At 38.7% G+C, this 24,854-nt stretch overlaps 2 protein-coding genes across 2 annotated transcripts in view; both read left to right on the top strand.

Moving 5' to 3' along the window:
* LOC140140078 (ciliogenesis and planar polarity effector 1-like) overlaps nt 1-19,635 on the top strand; it is a 33,685-nt gene extending 14,050 nt beyond the window's left edge. The window contains exons 2-8 of the mRNA XM_072161900.1: nt 4,048-4,237; nt 5,216-5,363; nt 6,639-6,776; nt 7,502-7,734; nt 10,061-10,170; nt 18,827-18,906; nt 19,502-19,635. Of these exons, the coding sequence (XP_072018001.1) occupies nt 4,154-4,237; nt 5,216-5,363; nt 6,639-6,776; nt 7,502-7,734; nt 10,061-10,170; nt 18,827-18,906; nt 19,502-19,635 (927 nt within the window). The 5' untranslated portion in view covers nt 4,048-4,153. The remainder of the gene's footprint in view (nt 1-4,047; nt 4,238-5,215; nt 5,364-6,638; nt 6,777-7,501; nt 7,735-10,060; nt 10,171-18,826; nt 18,907-19,501) is intronic.
* The window catches only part of LOC140140069 (uncharacterized), a 154,624-nt gene continuing 149,339 nt past the window's right edge, over nt 19,570-24,854 (top strand). The window contains exons 1-4 of the mRNA XM_072161890.1: nt 19,570-19,762; nt 20,370-20,552; nt 22,494-22,774; nt 23,359-24,235. Coding sequence (XP_072017991.1) covers nt 19,686-19,762; nt 20,370-20,552; nt 22,494-22,774; nt 23,359-24,235 — 1,418 coding nt within the window. The 5' untranslated portion in view covers nt 19,570-19,685. The remainder of the gene's footprint in view (nt 19,763-20,369; nt 20,553-22,493; nt 22,775-23,358; nt 24,236-24,854) is intronic.

Raw genomic sequence — 24,854 nt, 5'->3', positions numbered from 1 at the left:
TAATAGCAATTTATTGCTAATGGTGTATGAAGCAATCCAGATGATGCTGTCACTGTTAAGAAAGTGAACGAATAAATGTCACATATTTTCCCACTGGTAACTTTGCTGCATATATCTTCGGAAATATCCGCTTCAGTAAGAGTCAAATTATTTGTGGTATTTAAGTGATCATCGGTAACATTCAAGGTATCCAAACCATACAGGTGACCATCATTCACATTATATGCAAGATATAACACAGAAATCAAGATATTGATGGGATTCACCACTATGCAGGCTACCAAATCCATGGCAGCCAGAGTCATAACAGAAATAATCATACTATCCTTCTTTACGGATCTGTGGCGGTACGTTTTAACAAACAGATGTTTGCTGGTGTTCCTACCATGGCAAAGACACCACGAAGCAGGTAACAAGTGATGTAATTGCTTTTGATAAAGTCATTGTAAACTGGATGGATAGCATGTAACTTTTACCGACCCGAAAATGAAGACCTTGATGTAAACGAAGAAAAATACGATATGGCAGAAGAATAAGAGCTCAAGTTTCACACACTGCTGGCTCAATTAAAAAAAAATACAACGTTGTGTTTCCCTCAGCAACCGAATCTAAGAAAAAATCAGGGTCGCAATGACAATTTTTACTATGTTCAAAAAATCAATGTTTTTCACATAAAATTACCATTTTTTGAAAGACTAGTCTTATCTATCAATTATCCGGTAGGCAAAATTGACAAAATGTCCCTAATGGAAGAATCATTAAATTTAATATTTGTGGAGATTTTTAAAAACTGAAGGTTTAACCCTAGAACTACTGAGCCATATTTTGTTACACAGACTACGAAGGGGGGGGGGACCCCTCCCTAATTTTCAGTTATGGCAACCTTGCCAAATTTTTGTCACACACTGATTTTTGAAATTCGCGACACTCTTCCACCTTCAAATGCCCATATTTTTCAAACCATACCCCCAGCACAATAAAAGTATACAAATTCTGAAAGGAAATTGGAATCCAACAATGGACTCAGAAACACTATCAGATGTAAGGTTGTAATGCTACAGTTATGTGAATGAGTGGTACAAGCTAGGGGTTACTGTCATTTACATTTCTGTGCTACCCCTGCATCTTATTTTATGTCATTTTCTAATACATTGTAGATCAGAGTAAGGGCTTTCCTACATGTATGACTGTATGTACTATGTACAATAAATGTAAAGGGGTTATCACTTTCATAAAATGATACAGCCCTTATAAAAGTGATGAAAATAACCATCTTTTTGCCCAAAGCAGGTTACTATTTCAACTTTTTACAAAATAAAAGTGTAGATATAATAATGTCAGCTTTTTTTTTAATACCAAATTTGCACACCGACTACAAGGATCCCAAAATGAAATCTTGCCTTAGAGTTTGTGCTACCTCGTCACCCTGCCTTGGCCAATTGAATTGAGTCCCATGCTATACATGTATGTAGAACTGTAGATGTTCAAAATATATCCTATTGATCACACCTTTCCATAATTAATAATTGGTGTTTTAGATATCATTTGATACCAAATTTACTATCAAATCATTTTTTATTCCAATGATACAATAAAAAAAACTAATGACCACAGTCAAAATGTGATGCCACTCACCCATTTTAGATGTTGAGTTCGAAGCACATGCCCGTATCATTAACTCAAGGCAGTTTATTGTTTCAACTATAGAATAACTGTTTACATGTCAGCTTTCTTTTGATACCAAATTTATTGGTATACACTAATTTTTGAATTGAGTGACATTATGCATCTGTTCAAGACATCTTATTGAAACTTTTCATAATTAATCATTGATATCCTAGCTTTCAATTGATATCAAATTTACTGTCACATCTTTTTTACTTCTAAAGATATACTCAAAAAACAAAACGATCACAGTGAAAAGTGTGACTCCATCACCTTTTTGGGTGTTCAGTTCAAAACGCATGGCCTTAAACCATCATATACCATTATATTTGGTACCAATGTATAGCTATGGGTCTTCTCACAGATCCAATGATACCAAAATAAGTACAAACATTCCCCATATAATGTCGCTATAACGTATAATGTGAGCGCCCATGCAAATTTTGGAAATTCTGGCTATGTACAAAAGTATCATAGGCAAAATTGATTTTCAGCTAAAAATTCTATGAACATGCAATTTTCACAGAATTTTCTCCTAAATATAAAAGGAAATGACCTAACTAACATTAGCAAAAAGTCATGCTCTTGGAATAATTTTACAAGAGCAAAATGATAATCATGGACTTGACTGTACTACCAATGCATGGTGGGCCTTGCCAACCCCCTGGTTATTTTTGATGGCCGGTCCTACCCTGCTGGGGTAAAAATTTTATCACTAAAATGAGCGCAAAGGATGGATCTACGATTAGCTTAAAGGTCGTCCGTTTGGGCATAAACACACATGTTTTTTATGATGGATAAAAAACCCTTTGTACTTCTAGGGTTAAAAAAATAATAAAAAGATAGATCGACCGACCCAACCTTCTCATTTTTCCCACTTCTGGGTAACACATCACTATTTTTTTTGGCTTCTATAATTCTGATACCCCCACACACTAGAAAAAAACACTTCCAGTGAACTAACAAAAAATGTCACGTTTCAAATCAGGCACAAAATCCAATACAAATTGCTATATCTATATAAATAATTGAGAGCCTTAAAAATGTTGACACTCTCTATTGCAATATCCGTGCTTCCGTCCGTCCGGATGCTGTATCTTGTTGGGCATGGATGGCTAGTCCTTGAACTGTTGGCTGTGCTGAAATAAAATTTCCAGTGCATTAGTTGTAGTTCTTGCCCCTATAATATATACATAAAATAAGGGTGTAGTACGGTCTAGTACCCCTCTTAACTCTGGCGAATTACATTTGAAAAACATACTCCCCCTGGAAATTTCCAAAATCTTCCTCACGGGTAGTATGGATTTCAACTGAAATAGCCCATTGTAGGCCCCTACTCCAAAATCATTGCGAGTGGTTCAGTTATGGACATGGAAAATGTGTGACGTGCAAAAAGCGCCGAAAATTATACATTTGCACATTTTAGGTCCGACCGCAAATTTTAAGATTTGCCCAAAATAACCATCCTAAAATCAAAGAATCCATAATGATCTGCAACGCAATTCATGTTAAAAAAGTATAGAAAGCAGGCTGACGCAAAATTTGTGCAAGAAAATATAAAAGAAAAACATTACATTTTTTTAAATATTGCATTTATATTTGAACTTTTTGGGGAGAAAAATCAAGCATATTGGTAAAAAATTGTGCATTTTTGTGCATTTTCAAAAACTGGCACATGCATTTTGCTCTCAAAAATAGCGCATTTCCCTATGCTTATTAGGTTCAGTATTATAATCCATTAAAGCCATATTATAACATTTGCTGAGGAGGACGCCTCACTGAATTTTTTAATTCATTTTTTACACGATTAAATTGTACTTTATTAAACCAATATCCCCTGCAAAAATCAAGATTCTAGGTGCTGTAGTTTTGTCAAAATCAGAGATTTTGAATAAAAGGCTGATTCAGCCATTTATTATTACGATGGAATCGTTAGTCGAACGCATACACGATGTTCATAACACACAGTACACAGTATGTAGGCTACGCGGCGTGGGCGACGGTGATATACACACAACAAAGGGTCGTACCACAACATGACCGAAGGAGTGGTATGTATTGGTGACACGTGCGCTGGTAGTAAATTCCAATTTTCTTTGCTTTGCCGTAGTTGTTCAGCTCAAAAATAAAAGGGGATATATCTGACAGTAAAAGCTAACATTTTATGGCAAAGAAATGCTAATCTATTTTTTTGGAAAATGTTATAATATTGCTTTAACTCATTCATTGCTACATGTACAACATCAAGTGATTTATTGCACAGACCGTGTACGCCAAAGTGGTCAACAGCTTTCTGTAAAACACATTACAATGTACATCTTAAATTGCATAATACAAATCTGTGACTTTTTCTCTCTCTCTTTCTGTTTTTTTTTTTCGCAGGTCAAGGACGAAAGATGAGCGGGTCTCAAAGCAAGGAGTATGTGTTCATATCCATAGAATTTAACCTGTAAAAGATGACATCATCACTCAGAGGTTACCTAGCAAGATGCGGGTGGATGTAAAAGTGACCCACACACCGGACTTGAAGTCCAAACAGCCATGGCCAAAATTGGCCTGGCAGGGAAATCAGGTAAGGTGTTCAAGAAATTGTAACCAGACCAAAAGGGTGCAACCCCAATTTTGTAAAATGTTCTCAGGAAAACACTGGTTTTTTTTTTCCATCAGGCTGTACATAATTTTTTCAAAAATGCAAAATAGATTATTTTAGACCTTACAAGTCTGCTATCAGTATTCGTATTTTGTGGAATTTTGTCACTTTCTTCATTGGATATGTCCTGCCCAACTGTCAAGTTATAGCTCAATTGATAAGGCGTTCGACTATGGTGCGAGAGTTTGTGGGTTAAAACCCTGGTGGTTGTTAAGGGGGTACTACACCCCTGGCCAATTTTGTGCCTATTTTTGCAATTTTCTCAAAAATTATAGCGCATTGGTGACAAGTAAGATATGTATATTATAGGGCAAGGACTACAACTACTGCACTGAAAATTCAGCAACTCAAGGCAAGTAGTTATTGATTTATTGATCAAATATTGGTTTTCCCTCATTTTTGACTGTAACTCCACAACTGTTTCCAGTGCAGTAGTTGCAGTCCTTGCCCCTACAATATATATATCTTACTTGTCACCAATGCTCTATAATTTTTGAGAAAAATGCAAAAATAGGCACAAAACTGGCCAGGGGTGTAGTACCCCCTTAATATGCTCTCGTGAAAAATTGAGTTAGCTTGAAATTCCCAGCTGGACAAGGAACTTACTGCTAATTATTCTAAATTGTCTTGTACCCTGTATGCTAATATCATGAGAGTATCACTTGCATAATGTTTTTGCTAAAATTGCTATTCAAATTTTTTGAAGTAAATTGATGAGTTGACTTTCAATGTTTATCAACAAAGGGACTGGCCTGTCGATGTGCTTCAAGAGCAAACTGTTACACTATTCAACTGCCTTATTGTACTAAACCAAAAAAGCAGAAGTTTTAAAGGCACAGGTCCTGAACAAAACATGATTCACGCATATAATGTAATAAACATTTTTGTTTTATTTCATAGGCCAATAATCTGCTCCTTCTAGACACGTCCACACAGCGTATGAAAGTGTTGTGTATTACCGCATCCGGCAAAGGTGATACCAAGAAGAAAATAGCCAGACTACAGTCTCGACTGCAGCATATTTGTGTGTCATGTGTGTCTCCTTGCGGTAAGTTGATAGTTATACCATATTCACCGGCGTGTCCAGGCTCAGACGGCTAACATCGCCCCAAAACGGCTGATTTTACACGATTTTTAACAAAGTACAGGGGGCTTCAGCACTCAAAGCCCCCACCCCTGGACACGCCACTGGTATTCTCTAAATAATACCCCCAGGCATTGCATTTTCCGAAATGGGACGTTAATTAGAGGACCTTTTTTTACAATGATAATTCCATTTAAAAATATCGCTAGTACAGTCTGATAGTACTGCGGTGCTCCACAAAAATACGAGATTTCTACCAATACTGTAAACATTGTCGATAACAATGGCCTACCACCACAATGATATCTTGAAATCAGCGATGTTCAAAAATATGGGTATTGTATGGTATGTTGACACTCAGCATTTATGGAACAGTGTGGTTGAAAAAAATAGTGGGGGCATTTATTAGAGGGGGGCTCAAATTAGTGAGAATGCAGTGTAGCACACAGTCCCCGGTTTTAGTTTCTGATATAGGGTTAGGGTTATATTTAGAAGAAGCGTAAGTTACAAATTGTTGTTTTGAAAACTCTGTTTTTACTGTTAAGACCAAAAATCATGATTATTACCTACACCCCTAGGTGAAAGGGGTCGCATTTAATAGCTGGTCAGGGCATATGTACGGGACAGGCAAGTGCAGCCAACAATCAGGCTCATTACCCTGATTGGAACCGACTGTAATGCTGGTTTCATACTTTCTGCCGCTTGCCGCTGAGCGGCATGACGCTTCATCATGCCGCTTGCACTTGTCTGCAAGCGGAGCGGCACACTGCTGAGTGGCAGCGGCATGACTCTGAAAGCCACTGTTGCCGCTCAGCACCGCTCCAAAATCGTACATGTATTTTGTTCTCATACGTCAGAGCGGCACCGCTCCGAGTTGACTTGAATTCAACTCCCAGCAGTACTGCCGCCACGGCAAAGCAATGGAGTGATCGTTATATCGGCTTGCCGCTGGTCACCGCTAGTGTTTCTGTTGTGACTGCGCAGAGCGGCAAGCGGCAGGAAAGTATGAAACCAGCATAACAAGGTCTTTTATCATGGTTCATCTGCCCTGCCTTTACCAGATGAGCCACAGAGAGAGCAGATCGATTTTATATTTTTATGGTCCTGCAGGGATTTGAACCCGGGACCTCTCGCACCAAAGGCAAAGACCCTAACCAGTGTGCCACGCTGCTCCCATTTTCCTTTTTCAAGTAAATATCAATTTTTGATGTTTTTTTCTTCTTCAAATTTTCAATTCAGGAAATTTCCTAGTATGCCTTCAACACACAGGGGATATTCTTGTTTGGCACAAGGACACAGACAAACTACAAACAATAAAAGGAATCCCGGAATTAGTAACACACAAACCGCAGGATGCCAAAGGGGCTGTTGTAACAAGTAAGTACACTGGTTGTTTGATGCAATGTAAAACTGTTCCATTTTTAAGTAAAGTTGAACAATGATGGCACTATTTATCTTAAATCTTGTTTGCATCTTTACAAGGGGTAGACACTTGCATGATGGTATTAGCAGATCAGAAAATATGCTAACAAATGACAAGGAAATTAAAAAGAAAACTTTTTATCATGGAATGTAAGGAATAAGTCATATTATTTGGCAAATTTAAATTTAAAATATATGTAAATAGCGCCCTCAATTTGCACAAAAATGTACAGTGTATAGAATAAAAATTACCACAAAAAACAAAAACAAAAAATTGATATAGAAATGAAATGAAAATATCTTAAAAATAGCTTTAAAATATGTATATTAGTGTGATAGCTGTTGGTATTGTCCAGGTCTTAGAATTGAACATTATATACCGGTAATGGTTTTTTTGTAAGAAAAATTAATAAATGATCACATCAAACAACCGTGAAAGAAATGGAATGGAACATGCCGGTTACACTTTTGACAACAGCAGAAAAAAATTCTCCAGACTCTTCTTTATATTTTGGTATATGATTTGTCCATTTGAAAACATCTATCCAATAACACAAAAATTTCATGGAGCTGGCTTCTATACTGTATGAAAGTTCCGTTCATCAAAATCATACTTTAGTTATTAATGTCTAATCACAAATTTACTGAATTTGTCACTTTTTTAAATAAATCTTTTACAGGATCGTCGAAACCCCAACTGTTCATCTCCAAGGATGTCCGTAAGCTACTGGTTGTGATTGGCTGTAGTCGACTCTTCTTGTGGGAAATTGACCAATCAGGAGGTCAGTCATCTGGTAAACAAGCTGGTGTAGTGAAAGGCAATTGGTCTCATATTGGAGTTAGTGAGTGGCATGCGATGCCATCTGCTGAATGCAAGGAGGCTGTTGTGCATGGGAGATTCTTTTCTGATGTGGTAAGCCGGGGTGGTAAGGCACAACATAATTGAGTATTGTACTATTGATTATAAGATGGATGGAAGGAATGATAGAAGGAAAGGAACCAAGCAAGAAGGAAGGAAATAAAGAGAAAGGAAGCAAGAAGGAATGAAAGAAGAAAAGAAAAAGAGAAAAGAAAGAAAGAAACAGGAAGTAAGAAAAAATCCAGAAATTAAGAAGGAAAGAAAAGAAAACAGGAAAGAAAAGAATGAAAGAACACAGGAAGAAAGAAAGAAGACAAAGTATGAGTGCTGATGCGGTGGCATCAGGATCTTTTTCAATGAGTATTCAGCAATATTTGGTATGTTTTGCATCTTAAAGAAGGTTTATGATTTTTAAGGTTGATGAATGATGTCAAAGATTAGAATAATAGCACTTCAAGACAAGACAAATATCTATTGTTGTGCTGCCTTCTACAATGCCTATGATGAGTTGGTTAAGTATCATTCATTTTACTGGTAAAAAACCCTAAAATTTGTTTTTCGGGTTCATATTTCATATTTTTAATCCATACAACTTAGAACAATTGGGGATGCTATTTCTAAAAGGGGGTTGAGTCACATTGAGTGCATTTTGAGATGAATGGAAAAGAAGATTGTTATGTCCATATAAACTGAGCTCAAAAAGAAACTTATAATATTTTACAACTTGTGAATCACAAGGTCATATCTTAAAATACTGTCAATCAAAATGAACCAAAATTACACACAGGATTACCTTAATACTCTACTTAAAACACATGTCAGTAACCAAGCAGTTGTCCAACTGACACAACAGCAAAATGCACTGTCATGGGACAGCTTCCTGGACTTCCTTCACTTTCACAGCCCAGCATTTGGCACCCAGGACAAAATATCTGTGAGAATGCACACAAGATCAAGATGCACAGATGATAAAACGGTGCTGCTTTCTGCGTTTCATACACTTTTTTCATGAAACAGGGCTGGGCTGTGAATGTGGTCCAGGAAGCTGTCCCATGTCAGTGCATTTTGCTGTTGTGTCAGTTGGATAACTGCTTGGTTACTGACATGTGTTAAGAGTAGAGTATTGAAGTAAATCTGTGTGTAATTTTGGTTCAATTTGATGGACAGGATTTCAAGATATGACCTTGTGAAAAATTATAAGTTTCTTTTTGAGCTCAGTTTAGTTTCAATGCAAGGAGGTGGTTTTGTCCATGGATGCAGTTTCAATGCTCTACCACATTATTTCACTACTAGGCGGTTACCCGTATTTAGCGGTTCTCGGCTGTCGCGATTACCTGGCTGATGGTGACTGTACTCACCAAGTTTTATGCCCATATGGACAGTTTTTACTAATTTGACCTCAGATGACCCCTTGTGACCTCGATATGACCTTCCAAAATTTGGCTCTAAATGTTGACTGTACCCACCACGTTTCATGCCCATACGACAGTTTTTTGTAATTTGACCTTGGATGACCCCAAAATGACCGTCCAAAAATTTGACTCTAAAAGTTGATTGTACCCACCAAATTTCATGCCCATACAGCAGTTTTTACTAATTTGACCTCAGATGACCCCTGGGTGACCTTGACCCATTAACCAATACAAACTTGTTACGTCTTAGGTCCAGATGCACCTACCCACCAAGTTGCATGCCCATATGACAGTTTTTACTAATTTGACCCCTAGATGACCTCTGGTGACCTTGACCCACTAACCAATACAAACTTGTTCTGTCCCGGGTCAAGACGCACCCACCCGTTAAGTTTGAGGAATGTGCGACCCCCAGTCTCCGAGAAAAACAGTTTTACTAATTTGACCTCAGATGACCCCTGGGTGACCTTGACCCACTAACCAATACAAACTTGTTCTGCCCCAGACCAAGCTGCACCCACCCACCAAGTTTGAGGAACGTCGACCCCAGTCTCCGAGAAAATAGGCGGACAGACAGACACACAGACAGATAGATAGACAGACGATGCGTATTATTATATAGATGAAATTTGCACAGAGGGTTTAGATAAGCCCATTTACAAGTAGCGGAAATTGACGTCAGCCCCATTTTCATGATTTTGTGACTGAACCCCAGTTGGTACTAGCATTATTGTGATGTTTGCATCAGTTAGATCCCCCTATTTGACAATCATCAGATAGCAACACAGACTTTTGTTGTGACCGGTATACAAAAATATGTATGACAGGCCCAATGAGCCCAACAATAATAGAAAATTGCTTTTCAGAATATTGAATCTTGGGATTGATGAACATGAACATTTTGGGAAATGAGCCTTCAGAATTGCAAACAGGATAAATTGTGAAAATTATATTTTTCTCTTTTACAGGTTTTAGGTGAATGCTGTGTATGTTCCTTTGTTTTCAACAAGAAAGACCAGGTCCATGTGACATCAGTGTTACTCAGGTGGACTGGACCACAGTTTATGTACTCAGTGAGGTGAGTGAGTTATAATGAGTTAATACTGTAATCAGGGCTGTATTTAGCAAGAAAGATCAAGTCCATGTGACATCAGTGTTACTCAGGTGGACTGGACCACAGTTTATGTACTCAGTGAGGTGAGTGAGTTATAATGAGGTAATACTGTAATCAGGGCTGTATTTAGCAAGAAAGATCAAGTCCATGTGACATCAGTGTTACTCAGGTGGACTGGACCACAGTTTATGTACTCAGTGAGGTGAGTGAGTTATAATGAGGTAATACTGTAATCAGGGCTGTATTTAGCAAGAAAGATCAAGTCCATGTGACATCAGTGTTACTCAGGTGGACTGGACCACAGTTTATGTACTCAGTGAGGTGAGTGAGTTATAATGAGTTAATACTGTAATCAGGGCTGTATTTAGCAAGAAAGATCAAGTCCATGTGACATCAGTGTTACTCAGGTGGACTGGACCACAGTTTATGTACTCAGTGAGGTGAGTGAGTTATAATGAGGTAATACTGTAATCAGGGCTGTATTTAGCAAGAAAGATCAAGTCCATGTGACATCAGTGTTACTCAGGTGGACTGGACCACAGTTTATGTACTCAGTGAGGTGAGTGAGTTATAATGAGGTAATACTGTAATCAGGGCTGTATTTAGCAAGAAAGATCAAGTCCATGTGACATCAGTGTTACTCAGGTGGACTGGACCACAGTTTATGTACTCAGTGAGGTGAGTGAGTTATAATGAGGTAATACTGTAATCAGGGCTGTATTTAGCAAGAAAGATCAAGTCCATGTGACATCAGTGTTACTCAGGTGGACTGGACCACAGTTTATGTACTCAGTGAGGTGAGTGAGTTATAATGAGGTAATACTGTAATCAGGGCTGTATTTAGCAAGAAAGATCAAGTCCATGTGATATCAGTGTTACTTAGGTGGACTGGACCACAGTTTATGTACTCAGTGAGGTGAGTGAGTTATAATGAGGTAATACTGTAATCAGGGCTGTATTTAGCAAGAAAGACCAGGTCCATGTGACATCGGTGTTACTCAGGTGGACTGGACCACAGTTTATGTACTCAGTGAGGTGAGTGAGTTATAATGAGGTAATACTGTAATCAGGGCTGTATTTAGCAAGAAAGATCAAGTCCATGTGACATCAGTGTTACTTAGGTGGACTGGACCACAGTTTATGTACTCAGTGAGGTGAGTGAGTTATAATGAGGTAATACTGTAATCAGGGCTGTATTTAGCAAGAAAGATCAAGTCCATGTGACATCAGTGTTACTCAGGTGGACTGGACCACAGTTTATGTACTCAGTGAGGTGAGTGAGTTATAATGAGGTAATACTGTAATCAGGGCTGTATTTAGCAAGAAAGATCAAGTCCATGTGACATCAGTGTTACTTAGGTGGACTGGACCACAGTTTATGTACTCAGTGAGGTGAGTGAGTTATAATGAGGTAATACTGTAATCAGGGCTGTATTTAGCAAGAAAGATCAAGTCCATGTGACATCAGTGTTACTCAGGTGGACTGGACCACAGTTTATGTACTCAGTGAGGTGAGTGAGTTATAATGAGGTAATACTGTAATCAGGGCTGTATTTAGCAAGAAAGACCAGGTCCATGTGACATCGGTGTTACTCAGGTGGACTGGACCACAGTTTATGTACTCAGTGAGGTGAGTGAGTTATAATGAGGTAATACTGTAATCAGGGCTGTATTTAGCAAGAAAGATCAAGTCCATGTGACATCAGTGTTACTCAGGTGGACTGGACCACAGTTTATGTACTCAGTGAGGTGAGTGAGTTATAATGAGGTAATACTGTAATCAGGGCTGTATTTAGCAAGAAAGATCAAGTCCATGTGACATCAGTGTTACTTAGGTGGACTGGACCACAGTTTATGTACTCAGTGAGGTGAGTGAGTTATAATGAGGTAATACTGTAATCAGGGCTGTATTTAGCAAGAAAGACCAGGTCCATGTGACATCGGTGTTACTCAGGTGGACTGGACCACAGTTTATGTACTCAGTGAGGTGAGTGAGTTATAATGAGGTAATACTGTAATCAGGGCTGTATTTAGCAAGAAAGATCAAGTCCATGTGATATCAGTGTTACTTAGGTGGACTGGACCACAGTTTATGTACTCAGTGAGGTGAGTGAGTTATAATGAGGTAATACTGTAATCAGGGCTGTATTTAGCAAGAAAGATCAAGTCCATGTGATATCAGTGTTACTTAGGTGGACTGGACCACAGTTTATGTTCTCAGTGAGGTGAGTGAGTTATAATGAGGTAATACTGTAATCAGGGCTGTATTTAGCAAGAAAGACCAGGTCCATGTGACATCAGTGTTACTTAGGTGGACTGGACCACAGTTTATGTACTCAGTGAGGTGAGTGAGTTATAATGAGGTAATACTGTAATCAGGGCTGTATTTAGCAAGAAAGACCAGGTCCATGTGACATCAGTGTTACTTAGGTGGACTGGACCACAGTTTATGTACTCAGTGAGGTGAGTGAGTTATAATGAGGTAATACTGTAATCAGGGCTGTATTTAGCAAGAAAGATCAAGTCCATGTGACATCAGTGTTACTCAGGTGGACTGGACCACAGTTTATGTACTCAGTGAGGTGAGTGAGTTATAATGAGGTAATACTGTAATCAGGGCTGTATTTAGCAAGAAAGATCAAGTCCATGTGACATCAGTGTTACTCAGGTGGACTGGACCACAGTTTATGTACTCAGTGAGGTGAGTGAGTTATAATGAGTTAATACTGTAATCAGGGCTGTATTTAGCAAGAAAGATCAAGTCCATGTGACATCAGTGTTACTCAGGTGGACTGGACCACAGTTTATGTACTCAGTGAGGTGAGTGAGTTATAATGAGGTAATACTGTAATCAGGGCTGTATTTAGCAAGAAAGATCAAGTCCATGTGACATCAGTGTTACTCAGGTGGACTGGACCACAGTTTATGTACTCAGTGAGGTGAGTGAGTTATAATGAGGTAATACTGTAATCAGGGCTGTATTTAGCAAGAAAGATCAAGTCCATGTGACATCAGTGTTACTCAGGTGGACTGGACCACAGTTTATGTACTCAGTGAGGTGAGTGAGTTATAATGAGGTAATACTGTAATCAGGGCTGTATTTAGCAAGAAAGATCAAGTCCATGTGATATCAGTGTTACTTAGGTGGACTGGACCACAGTTTATGTACTCAGTGAGGTGAGTGAGTTATAATGAGGTAATACTGTAATCAGGGCTGTATTTAGCAAGAAAGACCAGGTCCATGTGACATCGGTGTTACTCAGGTGGACTGGACCACAGTTTATGTACTCAGTGAGGTGAGTGAGTTATAATGAGGTAATACTGTAATCAGGGCTGTATTTAGCAAGAAAGATCAAGTCCATGTGACATCAGTGTTACTTAGGTGGACTGGACCACAGTTTATGTACTCAGTGAGGTGAGTGAGTTATAATGAGGTAATACTGTAATCAGGGCTGTATTTAGCAAGAAAGATCAAGTCCATGTGACATCAGTGTTACTCAGGTGGACTGGACCACAGTTTATGTACTCAGTGAGGTGAGTGAGTTATAATGAGGTAATACTGTAATCAGGGCTGTATTTAGCAAGAAAGATCAAGTCCATGTGACATCAGTGTTACTTAGGTGGACTGGACCACAGTTTATGTACTCAGTGAGGTGAGTGAGTTATAATGAGGTAATACTGTAATCAGGGCTGTATTTAGCAAGAAAGATCAAGTCCATGTGACATCAGTGTTACTCAGGTGGACTGGACCACAGTTTATGTACTCAGTGAGGTGAGTGAGTTATAATGAGGTAATACTGTAATCAGGGCTGTATTTAGCAAGAAAGACCAGGTCCATGTGACATCACTCAGGTGGACTTACTCAGTGTGGACTGAGACCACAGTTTATGTACTCAGTGAGGTGAGTGAGTTATAATGAGGTAATACTGTAATCAGGGCTGTATTTAGCAAGAAAGATCAAGTCCATGTGACATCAGTGTTACTTAGGTGGACTGGACCACAGTTTATGTACTCAGTGAGGTGAGTGAGTTATAATGAGGTAATACTGTAATCAGGGCTGTATTTAGCAAGAAAGACCAGGTCCATGTGACATCGGTGTTACTCAGGTGGACTGGACCACAGTTTATGTACTCAGTGAGGTGAGTGAGTTATAATGAGGTAATACTGTAATCAGGGCTGTATTTAGCAAGAAAGATCAAGTCCATGTGATATCAGTGTTACTTAGGTGGACTGGACCACAGTTTATGTACTCAGTGAGGTGAGTGAGTTATAATGAGGTAATACTGTAATCAGGGCTGTATTTAGCAAGAAAGATCAAGTCCATGTGATATCAGTGTTACTTAGGTGGACTGGACCACAGTTTATGTTCTCAGTGAGGTGAGTGAGTTATAATGAGGTAATACTGTAATCAGGGCTGTATTTAGCAAGAAAGACCAGGTCCATGTGACATCAGTGTTACTTAGGTGGACTGGACCACAGTTTATGTACTCAGTGAGGTGAGTGAGTTATAATGAGGTAATACTGTAATCAGGGCTGTATTTAGCAAGAAAGACCAGGTCCATGTGACATCAGTGTTACTTAGGTGGACTGGACCACAGTTTATGTACTCAGTGAGGTGAGTGAGTTATAATGAGGTAATACTGTAATCAGGGCTGTATTTAGCAAGAAAGATCAAGTCCATGTGACATCAGTGTTACTCAGGTGGACTGGACCACAGTTTATGTACTCAGTGAGGTGAGTGAGTTATAATGAGGTAATACTGTAATCAGGGCTGTATTTAGCAAGAAAGATCAAGTCCATGTGACATCAGTGTTACTCAGGTGGACTGGACCACAGTTTATGTACTCAGTGAGGTGAGTGAGTTATAATGAGGTAATACTGTAATCAGGGCTGTATTTAGCAAGAAAGATCAAGTCCATGTGATATCAGTGTTACTTAGGTGGACTGGACCACAGTTTATGTACTCAGTGAGGTGAGTGAGTTATAATGAGGTAATACTGTAATCAGGGCTGTATTTAGCAAGAAAGATCAAGTCCATGTGATATCAGTGTTACTTAGGTGGACTGGACCACAGTTTATGTTCTCAGTGAGGTGAGTGAGTTATAATGAGGTAATACTGTAATCAGGGCTGTATTTAGCAAGAAAGATCAAGTCCATGTGATATCAGTGTTACTTAGGTGGACTGGACCACAGTTTATGTACTCAGTGAGGTGAGTGAGTTATAATGAGGTAATACTGTAATCAGGGCTGTATTTAGCAAGAAAGATCAAGTCCATGTGATATCAGTGTTACTTAGGTGGACTGGACCACAGTTTATGTTCTCAGTGAGGTGAGTGAGTTATAATGAGGTAATACTGTAATCAGGGCTGTATTTAGCAAGAAAGATCAAGTCCATGTGATATCAGTGTTACTTAGGTGGACTGGACCACAGTTTATGTTCTCAGTGAGGTGAGTGAGTTATAATGAGGTAATACTGTAATCAGGGCTGTATTTAGCAAGAAAGATCAAGTCCATGTGATATCAGTGTTACTTAGGTGGACTGGACCACAGTTTATGTACTCAGTGAGGTGAGTGAGTTATAATGAGTTAATACTGTAATCAGGGCTGTATTTAGCAAGAAAGATCAAGTCCATGTGACATCAGTGTTACTTAGGTGGACTGGACCACAGTTTATGTACTCAGTGAGGTGAGTGAGTTATAATGAGTTAATACTGTAATCAGGGCTGTATTTAGCAAGAAAGATCAAGTCCATGTGACATCAGTGTTACTTAGGTGGACTGGACCACAGTTTATGTACTCAGTGAGGTGAGTGAGTTATAATGAGGTAATACTGTAATCAGGGCTGTATTTAGCAAGAAAGATCAAGTCCATGTGACATCAGTGTTACTCAGGTGGACTGGACCACAGTTTATGTACTCAGTGAGGTGAGTGAGTTATAATGAGGTAATACTGTAATCAGGGCTGTATTTAGCAAGAAAGATCAAGTCCATGTGATATCAGTGTTACTTAGGTGGACTGGACCACAGTTTATGTACTCAGTGAGGTGAGTGAGTTATAATGAGGTAATACTGTAATCAGGGCTGTATTTAGCAAGAAAGATCAAGTCCATGTGATATCAGTGTTACTTAGGTGGACTGGACCACAGTTTATGTTCTCAGTGAGGTGAGTGAGTTATAATGAGGTAATACTGTAATCAGGGCTGTATTTAGCAAGAAAGATCAAGTCCATGTGATATCAGTGTTACTTAGGTGGACTGGACCACAGTTTATGTACTCAGTGAGGTGAGTGAGTTATAATGAGGTAATACTGTAATCAGGGCTGTATTTAGCAAGAAAGATCAAGTCCATGTGATATCAGTGTTACTTAGGTGGACTGGACCACAGTTTATGTTCTCAGTGAGGTGAGTGAGTTATAATGAGGTAATACTGTAATCAGGGCTGTATTTAGCAAGAAAGATCAAGTCCATGTGATATCAGTGTTACTTAGGTGGACTGGACCACAGTTTATGTTCTCAGTGAGGTGAGTGAGTTATAATGAGGTAATACTGTAATCAGGGCTGTATTTAGCAAGAAAGATCAAGTCCATGTGATATCAGTGTTACTTAGGTGGACTGGACCACAGTTTATGTACTCAGTGAGGTGAGTGAGTTATAATGAGTTAATACTGTAATCAGGGCTGTATTTAGCAAGAAAGATCAAGTCCATGTGACATCAGTGTTACTTAGGTGGACTGGACCACAGTTTATGTACTCAGTGAGGTGAGTGAGTTATAATGAGTTAATACTGTAATCAGGGCTGTATTTAGCAAGAAAGATCAAGTCCATGTGACATCAGTGTTACTCAGGTGGACTGGACCACAGTTTATGTACTCAGTGAGGTGAGTGAGTTATAATGAGGTAATACTGTAATCAGGGCTGTATTTAGCAAGAAAGATCAAGTCCATGTGACATCAGTGTTACTCAGGTGGACTGGACCACAGTTTATGTACTCAGTGAGGTGAGTGAGTTATAATGAGGTAATACTGTAATCAGGGCTGTATTTAGCAAGAAAGATCAAGTCCATGTGATATCAGTGTTACTTAGGTGGACTGGACCACAGTTTATGTACTCAGTGAGGTGAGTGAGTTATAATGAGGTAATACTGTAATCAGGGCTGTATTTAGCAAGAAAGATCAAGTCCATGTGATATCAGTGTTACTTAGGTGGACTGGACCACAGTTTATGTTCTCAGTGAGGTGAGTGAGTTATAATGAGGTAATACTGTAATCAGGGCTGTATTTAGCAAGAAAGATCAAGTCCATGTGATATCAGTGTTACTTAGGTGGACTGGACCACAGTTTATGTACTCAGTGAGGTGAGTGAGTTATAATGAGGTAATACTGTAATCAGGGCTGTATTTAGCAAGAAAGATCAAGTCCATGTGATATCAGTGTTACTTAGGTGGACTGGACCACAGTTTATGTTCTCAGTGAGGTGAGTGAGTTATAATGAGGTAATACTGTAATCAGGGCTGTATTTAGCAAGAAAGATCAAGTCCATGTGATATCAGTGTTACTTAGGTGGACTGGACCACAGTTTATGTTCTCAGTGAGGTGAGTGAGTTATAATGAGGTAATACTGTAATCAGGGCTGTATTTAGCAAGAAAGATCAAGTCCATGTGATATCAGTGTTACTTAGGTGGACTGGACCACAGTTTATGTACTCAGTGAGGTGAGTGAGTTATAATGAGTTAATACTGTAATCAGGGCTGTATTTAGCAAGAAAGATCAAGTCCATGTGACATCAGTGTTACTTAGGTGGACTGGACCACAGTTTATGTACTCAGTGAGGTGAGTGAGTTATAATGAGTTAATACTGTAATCAGGGCTGTATTTAGCAAGAAAGATCAAGTCCATGTGACATCAGTGTTACTTAGGTGGACTGGACCACAGTTTATGTACTCAGTGAGGTGAGTGAGTTATAATGAGTTAATACTGTAATCAGGGCTGTATTTAGCAAGAAAGATCAAGTCCATAGTGACATCAGTGTTACTCAGGTGGACTGGACCACAGTTTATGTACTCAGTGAGGTGAGTGAGTTATAATGAGGTAATACTGTAATCAGGGCTGTATTTAGCAAGAAAGATCAAGTCCATGTGATATCAGTGTTACTTAGGTGGACTCCGGGGGTCACTCCCATTGTGGCCTGTACACCATCCGCGATAATGAAAACGCGTAAAAGGGTAGCTTTTAAGTAAGTAAGCACGATCTGCTGCGTAACACGTTTAGGGTGTCAAAAACATGAAATATTGGAAAAAGGGTAGCAAAATTGCAATTGCTAATACGCTGGAAATGAAATTTAGGGTATGAAATTTGATGCAAGGAATAAAATCCCTGTTTAGGGTGTGAAAACACCTGTTTAGGGTATTGTTTTAGCCAAGGGTTAAATCCTTGTTTAGGGTGCTTTTCAAAAGTTGATTATCGCGGATGGTGTACAGGCCACAATGGGAGTGACCCCAGGGGGGTGGACTGGACCACAGATTATGTACTCAAGGAGGTGAGTGATTTATAATGAGGTAATATTTCAACCAGGACTGTATTTAACAAGATTAAGTCCATTTGACATTTGTGTTACTTAAATAGGTGGACTGAACCACAGTTTATGTACCCAGTGAGGCTGTGGTTGAGTTATAATCAGGTTCCACAATTTTCTGAGCAAATATGTGATGAATGGATGTACCTGGGGTATTTTGTTTTGTTGGATTTAGCAAATTAGAGTTAATGAGATCATTTGAAAGCAATAATATTACATACTATTATGATTCCATAGTCTTGTGTCTGCTCATTACTGATTCTGGACCAATCAGATACTATAGAGAGTCTGACCTCCACAGTAGGCCTATTATACACAAATGAATATTAATGACTGAGGTAATTTGCATATTCAGCAACACGAAAGAAAGAACAGTTTACCAACCCGAAGTGTTACAATTAAACAAATAAACAAAAATTGTGACGGGCACAACTTGAAAAAAAAAGCAAGGGAATGTGCCCGCATGGGATTTGAATTCACAACCTTCCAATCTCTAGACAGACACCCTATCCATTAGGCTACCAGCTCTACTGATAATTAATTATATTCAGTTTCCTCTTGTAGTGAGCAATCGTTCTCCATTCTGTTTATTTCCCCATTACCTACTTTACTGTTTGTACTCACACAATATTCCTGTTCAGTCAGACTACACAGAGTCCAACTCCCATAGCATTACACACATTCGAATATTGATAAGCTAATTTGCATATTTGATGTTGTCACAGGCAACCAAAATTTACAGCTAGATGGGATAGCTTCCAGTACCCGCTCTCAGGACTCGCAACAGATGCCCAACCGATCAGACACCATGGGTCATATCTTGCGCAGCACTCGCACTGCGGCAACACACTGGCAGTAGCAGCCAATCAGAGGTCACCGTTTTCTAACCGGATCATGTTCCTGTCCGTGATGGCCTCGGGTGCGATTGTCGTTGATCTCAAAGGTTGCGGTTGCATGGTGAAGAAGCCCAATTTAGAATATGCAAGGTATGAACATTGCAAACACTAACATTCATACATAAAGCGCCTTTTGGTCAAAGGATACAAAGTGTTAAAGAAAGAGAGATGGAAAGAGCAAAAAAAAAAAGAAGAAGAAAAAAAATAAAGAACAAGAGACACAACCAGCTTATTGTGTAAAAGGTGTCTTTTCAGAGATTTTTTGAAAGAGGTCATGGTGGTAATGCCTCTGCTTATGGTCAGGGAGACTGTTCCATAGGCGAGGAGCAGAGGTTGAAAAAGCACTATCGCCAGTTACAGTTGGAGTAGAGATCTTATATAAACAGATGAACTTTATGAGATGTGGTATCACCAGTCACATGTCAGAAATATTTTCATATGTCATAAAATTACTATTATGTTGAAATTAAAGGTCCATTCATTGATTTGCTCATCCTTCACTTTTTTAATGCAGTTTACACTTGCGTTGGGATCACTGAATGGGACTTTAACCATTGAATTGTTGAATATCTTTTTTTAAATAGGGTTAGGGTTATGATTAGGGTTACCAATAAACATTTAATTAAGGTTGAGAAGTATGTAATAATATTCTTTGATTTGTTTCCCTTTGTGCCGATTAATGTACATTCAATATCAGATCCTATTGGATAGGAGACTTCTCATGGACTCCGGATGACCTCTTCCTTGTGTGCATTACAAAGCGTGGCTCCTTGACCATTTTATCACGACTGGGAGAGCCTCTTGTCTTACAGAGTGAAGGACGTTCAGTGGAACATGGACCTCAGTATTATCTGCCATTCCATCCCCTTATTACAATAGTGTAAGTATGAAGTGAAAATACTGTTTTTGTAAACATGCTATAGCATGTATTACAATTCAGTGTTTTTCAATGCAGTTGTTTCAGGAATGAGGGGCATTATGTATCCTTAGCTCCTAGCTACGCCACTGCCCTTGTCTAAGATATTCTCAGGTGGGGGGTAGAGGCGCCAAATTTGTTTCTTGCCCCGGGCGCTATCAACCCTAGTTACGCCACTGTGCTCCAGGGGCTTTTTGGTGAGGGGGAAGGAAAGAAGGAAGAAAGAAGAAGAAAAAAAACCCTTTTTTTCTTGGGTGCGGTTTGAACCACAGACCCCTCGGGTACCAGACACTCGCACAGGGATCACTTGCCACAGTGGTGTACCTTGGCCTGCCAAGCTTTCTGTGCCCATATGATATGTGTGTTCATGTTCACATGATGATGCAGTATCATCACATGGGGCCTACCTGCACTTGCAGATGCTTTGTGAATTAAGCTGTTTTGATACTTGCTTTGGTTAGGGTTAACGAATCGGATAGGAACGTTTGCACAGTATTTTTTGTGGGATATGAGCACACATCAGCCATATCGAATTGCATTCTGAATACGAGGAATGTCCTTCTGATATCAAATAATTTATATTTTTTTGAAATTGGCGACATAACACAAATTTTATGGCAAATTATTAAAAAAAATTTTTATTTTTTATTTTTCAGATTTAACAGTCCTTGAAGTAAAATTTATAAATGATATGTACTTAAAAGTATATGTAGCTGGGAGGAAAAGGCAACAATCATTTGAAAATGTTGACCTTTTGTATTGAAGATAACACATTTTCCCCCAAAAGACCAAAATTTCTTTTGGTCCTCCCAGCTACATGTACATACACTTTAAGTAAATGTCGTTAGATTTATAAATTTTACTTCGAGGACTGTGAAGTGTCAAAAATGTCAATTTTTAATTATTTGCCATAAAATTTGTATTATGTCGCAAATTTCAAAAATCAAACTTATTTGATATCAGAAGGACATTCTTTGTATTCAGAATGTAATTTGATATGTTTGATGTGCTCTCAGGTCCCACAAAAAATACTGTGCAAATGTTGCTATCCTAGCCCTTAAGGGATCCAAAATGAGCGTTTAGAGCGTTTATTGCGTTTCGACAGTATTTTTTGTGGGACATGAGAGCACCTCAGACCTATCGAATTGCATTCTGAATACGAAGCATGTCTTTCTGATATCAAATAATTTACATTTTTTTTAAATCACAATATAATACAAATTTTATGACAAATTATAAAAATTTGATATTTTTCAAATTTTGATATATAACAGTCCTCGAAGTAAATTATATAAATCTAATGATATATTCTTAAAGTGTATGTAGCAGGAGAGGAAAAGTTTACGGTCAATTGAAAATTTTGACCTTCCATATTGAAGATATGGATTTTTTTCCCAAAAAGACCTAATTTTTTTTGGTGTTTTGGGAAAAAAATTCCATATCTTCAATATAAAAGGTCAAAATGTTCAATTGATCGTCGGCTTTTCATCCCACCTACATACACTTTAAGTATAAATCATCAGATTTATAAAGTTTACTTCAAGTACTGTTAAATATCAAAAATATCAATTTTTAATGATTTGCCATAAAATGTGTATTAAATTGCGAATTTCAAAAAATCAAAATTATTTGATATCAGAATGACATTCTTCATATTCAGAATGCAATTCGATATGTCTGATGTGCTCTAATGTCCCAAAATAAATACTGTCCAAACGTTCATACCCCAGCCCTTAAAGCATTAAAAATATCTTTTCACACAGCTGGAATAACAGAAAGATAATAACAGAAGATCCTGATAAAGACTAAATATTATGCATATTTTGTTCCGATAACGCAAATTTGCATTTTGATGACATCTGTCTCACTTGAGTCATGTATAATTATTGTTCCTTTCCTTTTCAGACCTAATAAACCGTCCAGTTCATCCTCAGGTGCGCCTCGAGATGACCAACCGTCCCCAACAAGCTCCCTCAAATCCGAAGCGGACGAAAAGCGACAACGCTTTTGTGTATCAACTCACCCGACTAAACCCATGATCCTTTGTTCTGATGGTTACCTAGCAACCATCATGGAGTTGCCTGAGAGTTTGACATGTACGAGTCTGATGACGGACTTTCTTAGCGAGGGGAGGACTGCATTGAATCTCTTGAGTGAGAGGCAGCAGCTGGGCTTGACTAGATTAGGTATGTTGACTGAGCAGCTTTGGGTATCCAGCAGTATTGTAAATGCATACATGCAGTGATGCCAATGTCGCGCCTTATACACACAATTGGGCTACTTGGCGATCACATGCGATTACTCAAAAACTGTGCCGCTACTTGCCTAAAATTAGGCTACTTTGCAAGAGTCAGGTGGCAGTAGTAATTTGACTTATTTTCCTTTCAATTTAGCCGAATTCTTAAAGTATTTGCCAAATAACCTTTGTCGCATTTTAAAGTGACCATCCAAATGTTTTTTGTTTGCAACAAATATGTTATATAAGGTAGAGAATCAGGACTCCAAAAGCCATGGTAACTAAAATAGTGTACTTCTGTTTGACAAGGTTTCTTTTATTCACACATTTGTCTTATATATTGTGATGAAATTTTGTGGAACTTATCATCATACATATGATTGATTTGGAATTTTATGAATGATGTTAACCGTTGTGTGGCATCAGTTTACATTCCTAATGGAATTTGCAAGTTTCACTTACTGTACTATTCTAATCTCTGTCATATTACGCAAATGAAAAATTTAGTCTCCATCATTATTGTTATTTTCATAGGTACACTGAAGTTCCAACAAACAATTCATCCATCACCGCAAGTAAAACTACCAGTGTCTCCCCTGGCAGCTAGTGGTCTACAAGGCGCAAACTCAACTTCAAAAGGCCTAATCAGTACCGTCGGTAGCGACGCTAATTATGCAGGACCGTACGCCAATCTCGACGAAGGCAAGATTGTCTTTGGCTATCCTATGGAACTCGATGCAACTCAACGTGGAGGGACCTTGAACAGAACGGAGGGTGGGAATGTACTTGCGGTGACCTCTCGTGCACAGAGAGCGCTTTTCAGTACATTAGGTTTAGGATTGTCGCATTCCGGAACTTGGACGTCGAAACTTGATCACTTGTTGCTGTTAACGGCAAGCAGCATTGTACGACTTTGCGAGGTGATTATATTGCATAGCTACTCAGATGTGATTCGAAGCAGAGATAAGAGTCAATCACTGCAAAGAGTATGTTCTCTATTCCAAGATGCCATGGCAACATTCCTTTGGGACATGACCTCTCGCACAAGCCAGCCAACAGCTCTCAAAATGTCGCATTGGATGGTGAGCGCCCTCCTGCATCACACCAAAGCGTTGCCATCTTGCCTAGCGCAAAAAACTTCAGTTGTGATTCTGCAGTTTTCGGAGCGACTGTTAAGCACTGTCTATACAATGGTGCCAGTTCAGCAGCCATCATTTCATATCAAGGAATTGATGTTTCACGATGGGGACGTGGTGGAAGGAGCACATTTTGCATCGGTTACAGGAAAGCAAGCGCCACCTATGGGTCATATCTATACATATGTGGACGGTCAAAGGTCAGGATATAATGGCTACGGATTGATGCCTACACAGGTGGCTAAAGTTCCTGTTAGGTGCTTACTAGGAAAGAGGTCAGTGAATTTATGTTTGTTACCGAACGTTTTATGTTTGTTTGTTTGTTTTTGTGGGCGGGTGTATTATATTCGCATTCCCGTATGTCGTAGGTCACTTCTGAACAACAGTAGGCAAACTTGTACTTGACATAACATGTTGCGATTGTCTGTGAAAATGAAATGACATACAAGCAATAAGACTGATGAGTACCCTTATGGGCGAAAATATGCAGCTTATTTACCCAATGTCGTTAATGTGGTTTTCAGCAAAATATTTTCCTCAAGATATTAAACTAGCATTTGGTATTTCACAATATGACAGTAATGGAATGAAAAATGCAAATGTGTATCATTTTCTGCACAAAGAATTTGACAAATTGACATGGTAACCAACAGTCTCTTACACAAGACATATACTACATGCTGTATTGTGTCTTGCATGCAGAGTTGTTATATTGTGTAATCGATGAATAATTACTTTCCTGGTAGTTAATTTACATATTCCTTTAGCCAGCTTGTCAAAATAAAATTCAGGTCAGTAGTCTTAAGTATTTATATGATGTCTGTGGTCTGAGAAAAAGCTTGAAAAGCAACTACCCCCTCACTTTTAAAAACTAGTATTGTTTGAAGCTGTTAA

Source organism: Amphiura filiformis, chromosome 2 (genome assembly GCF_039555335.1).
Source record: "Amphiura filiformis chromosome 2, Afil_fr2py, whole genome shotgun sequence".
Taxonomy (NCBI): Eukaryota; Metazoa; Echinodermata; class Ophiuroidea; order Amphilepidida; family Amphiuridae; genus Amphiura; species Amphiura filiformis.
The sequence above is the reverse complement of the archived record's forward strand: the minus strand, read 5'-3'. Positions and strand labels throughout refer to the sequence as shown.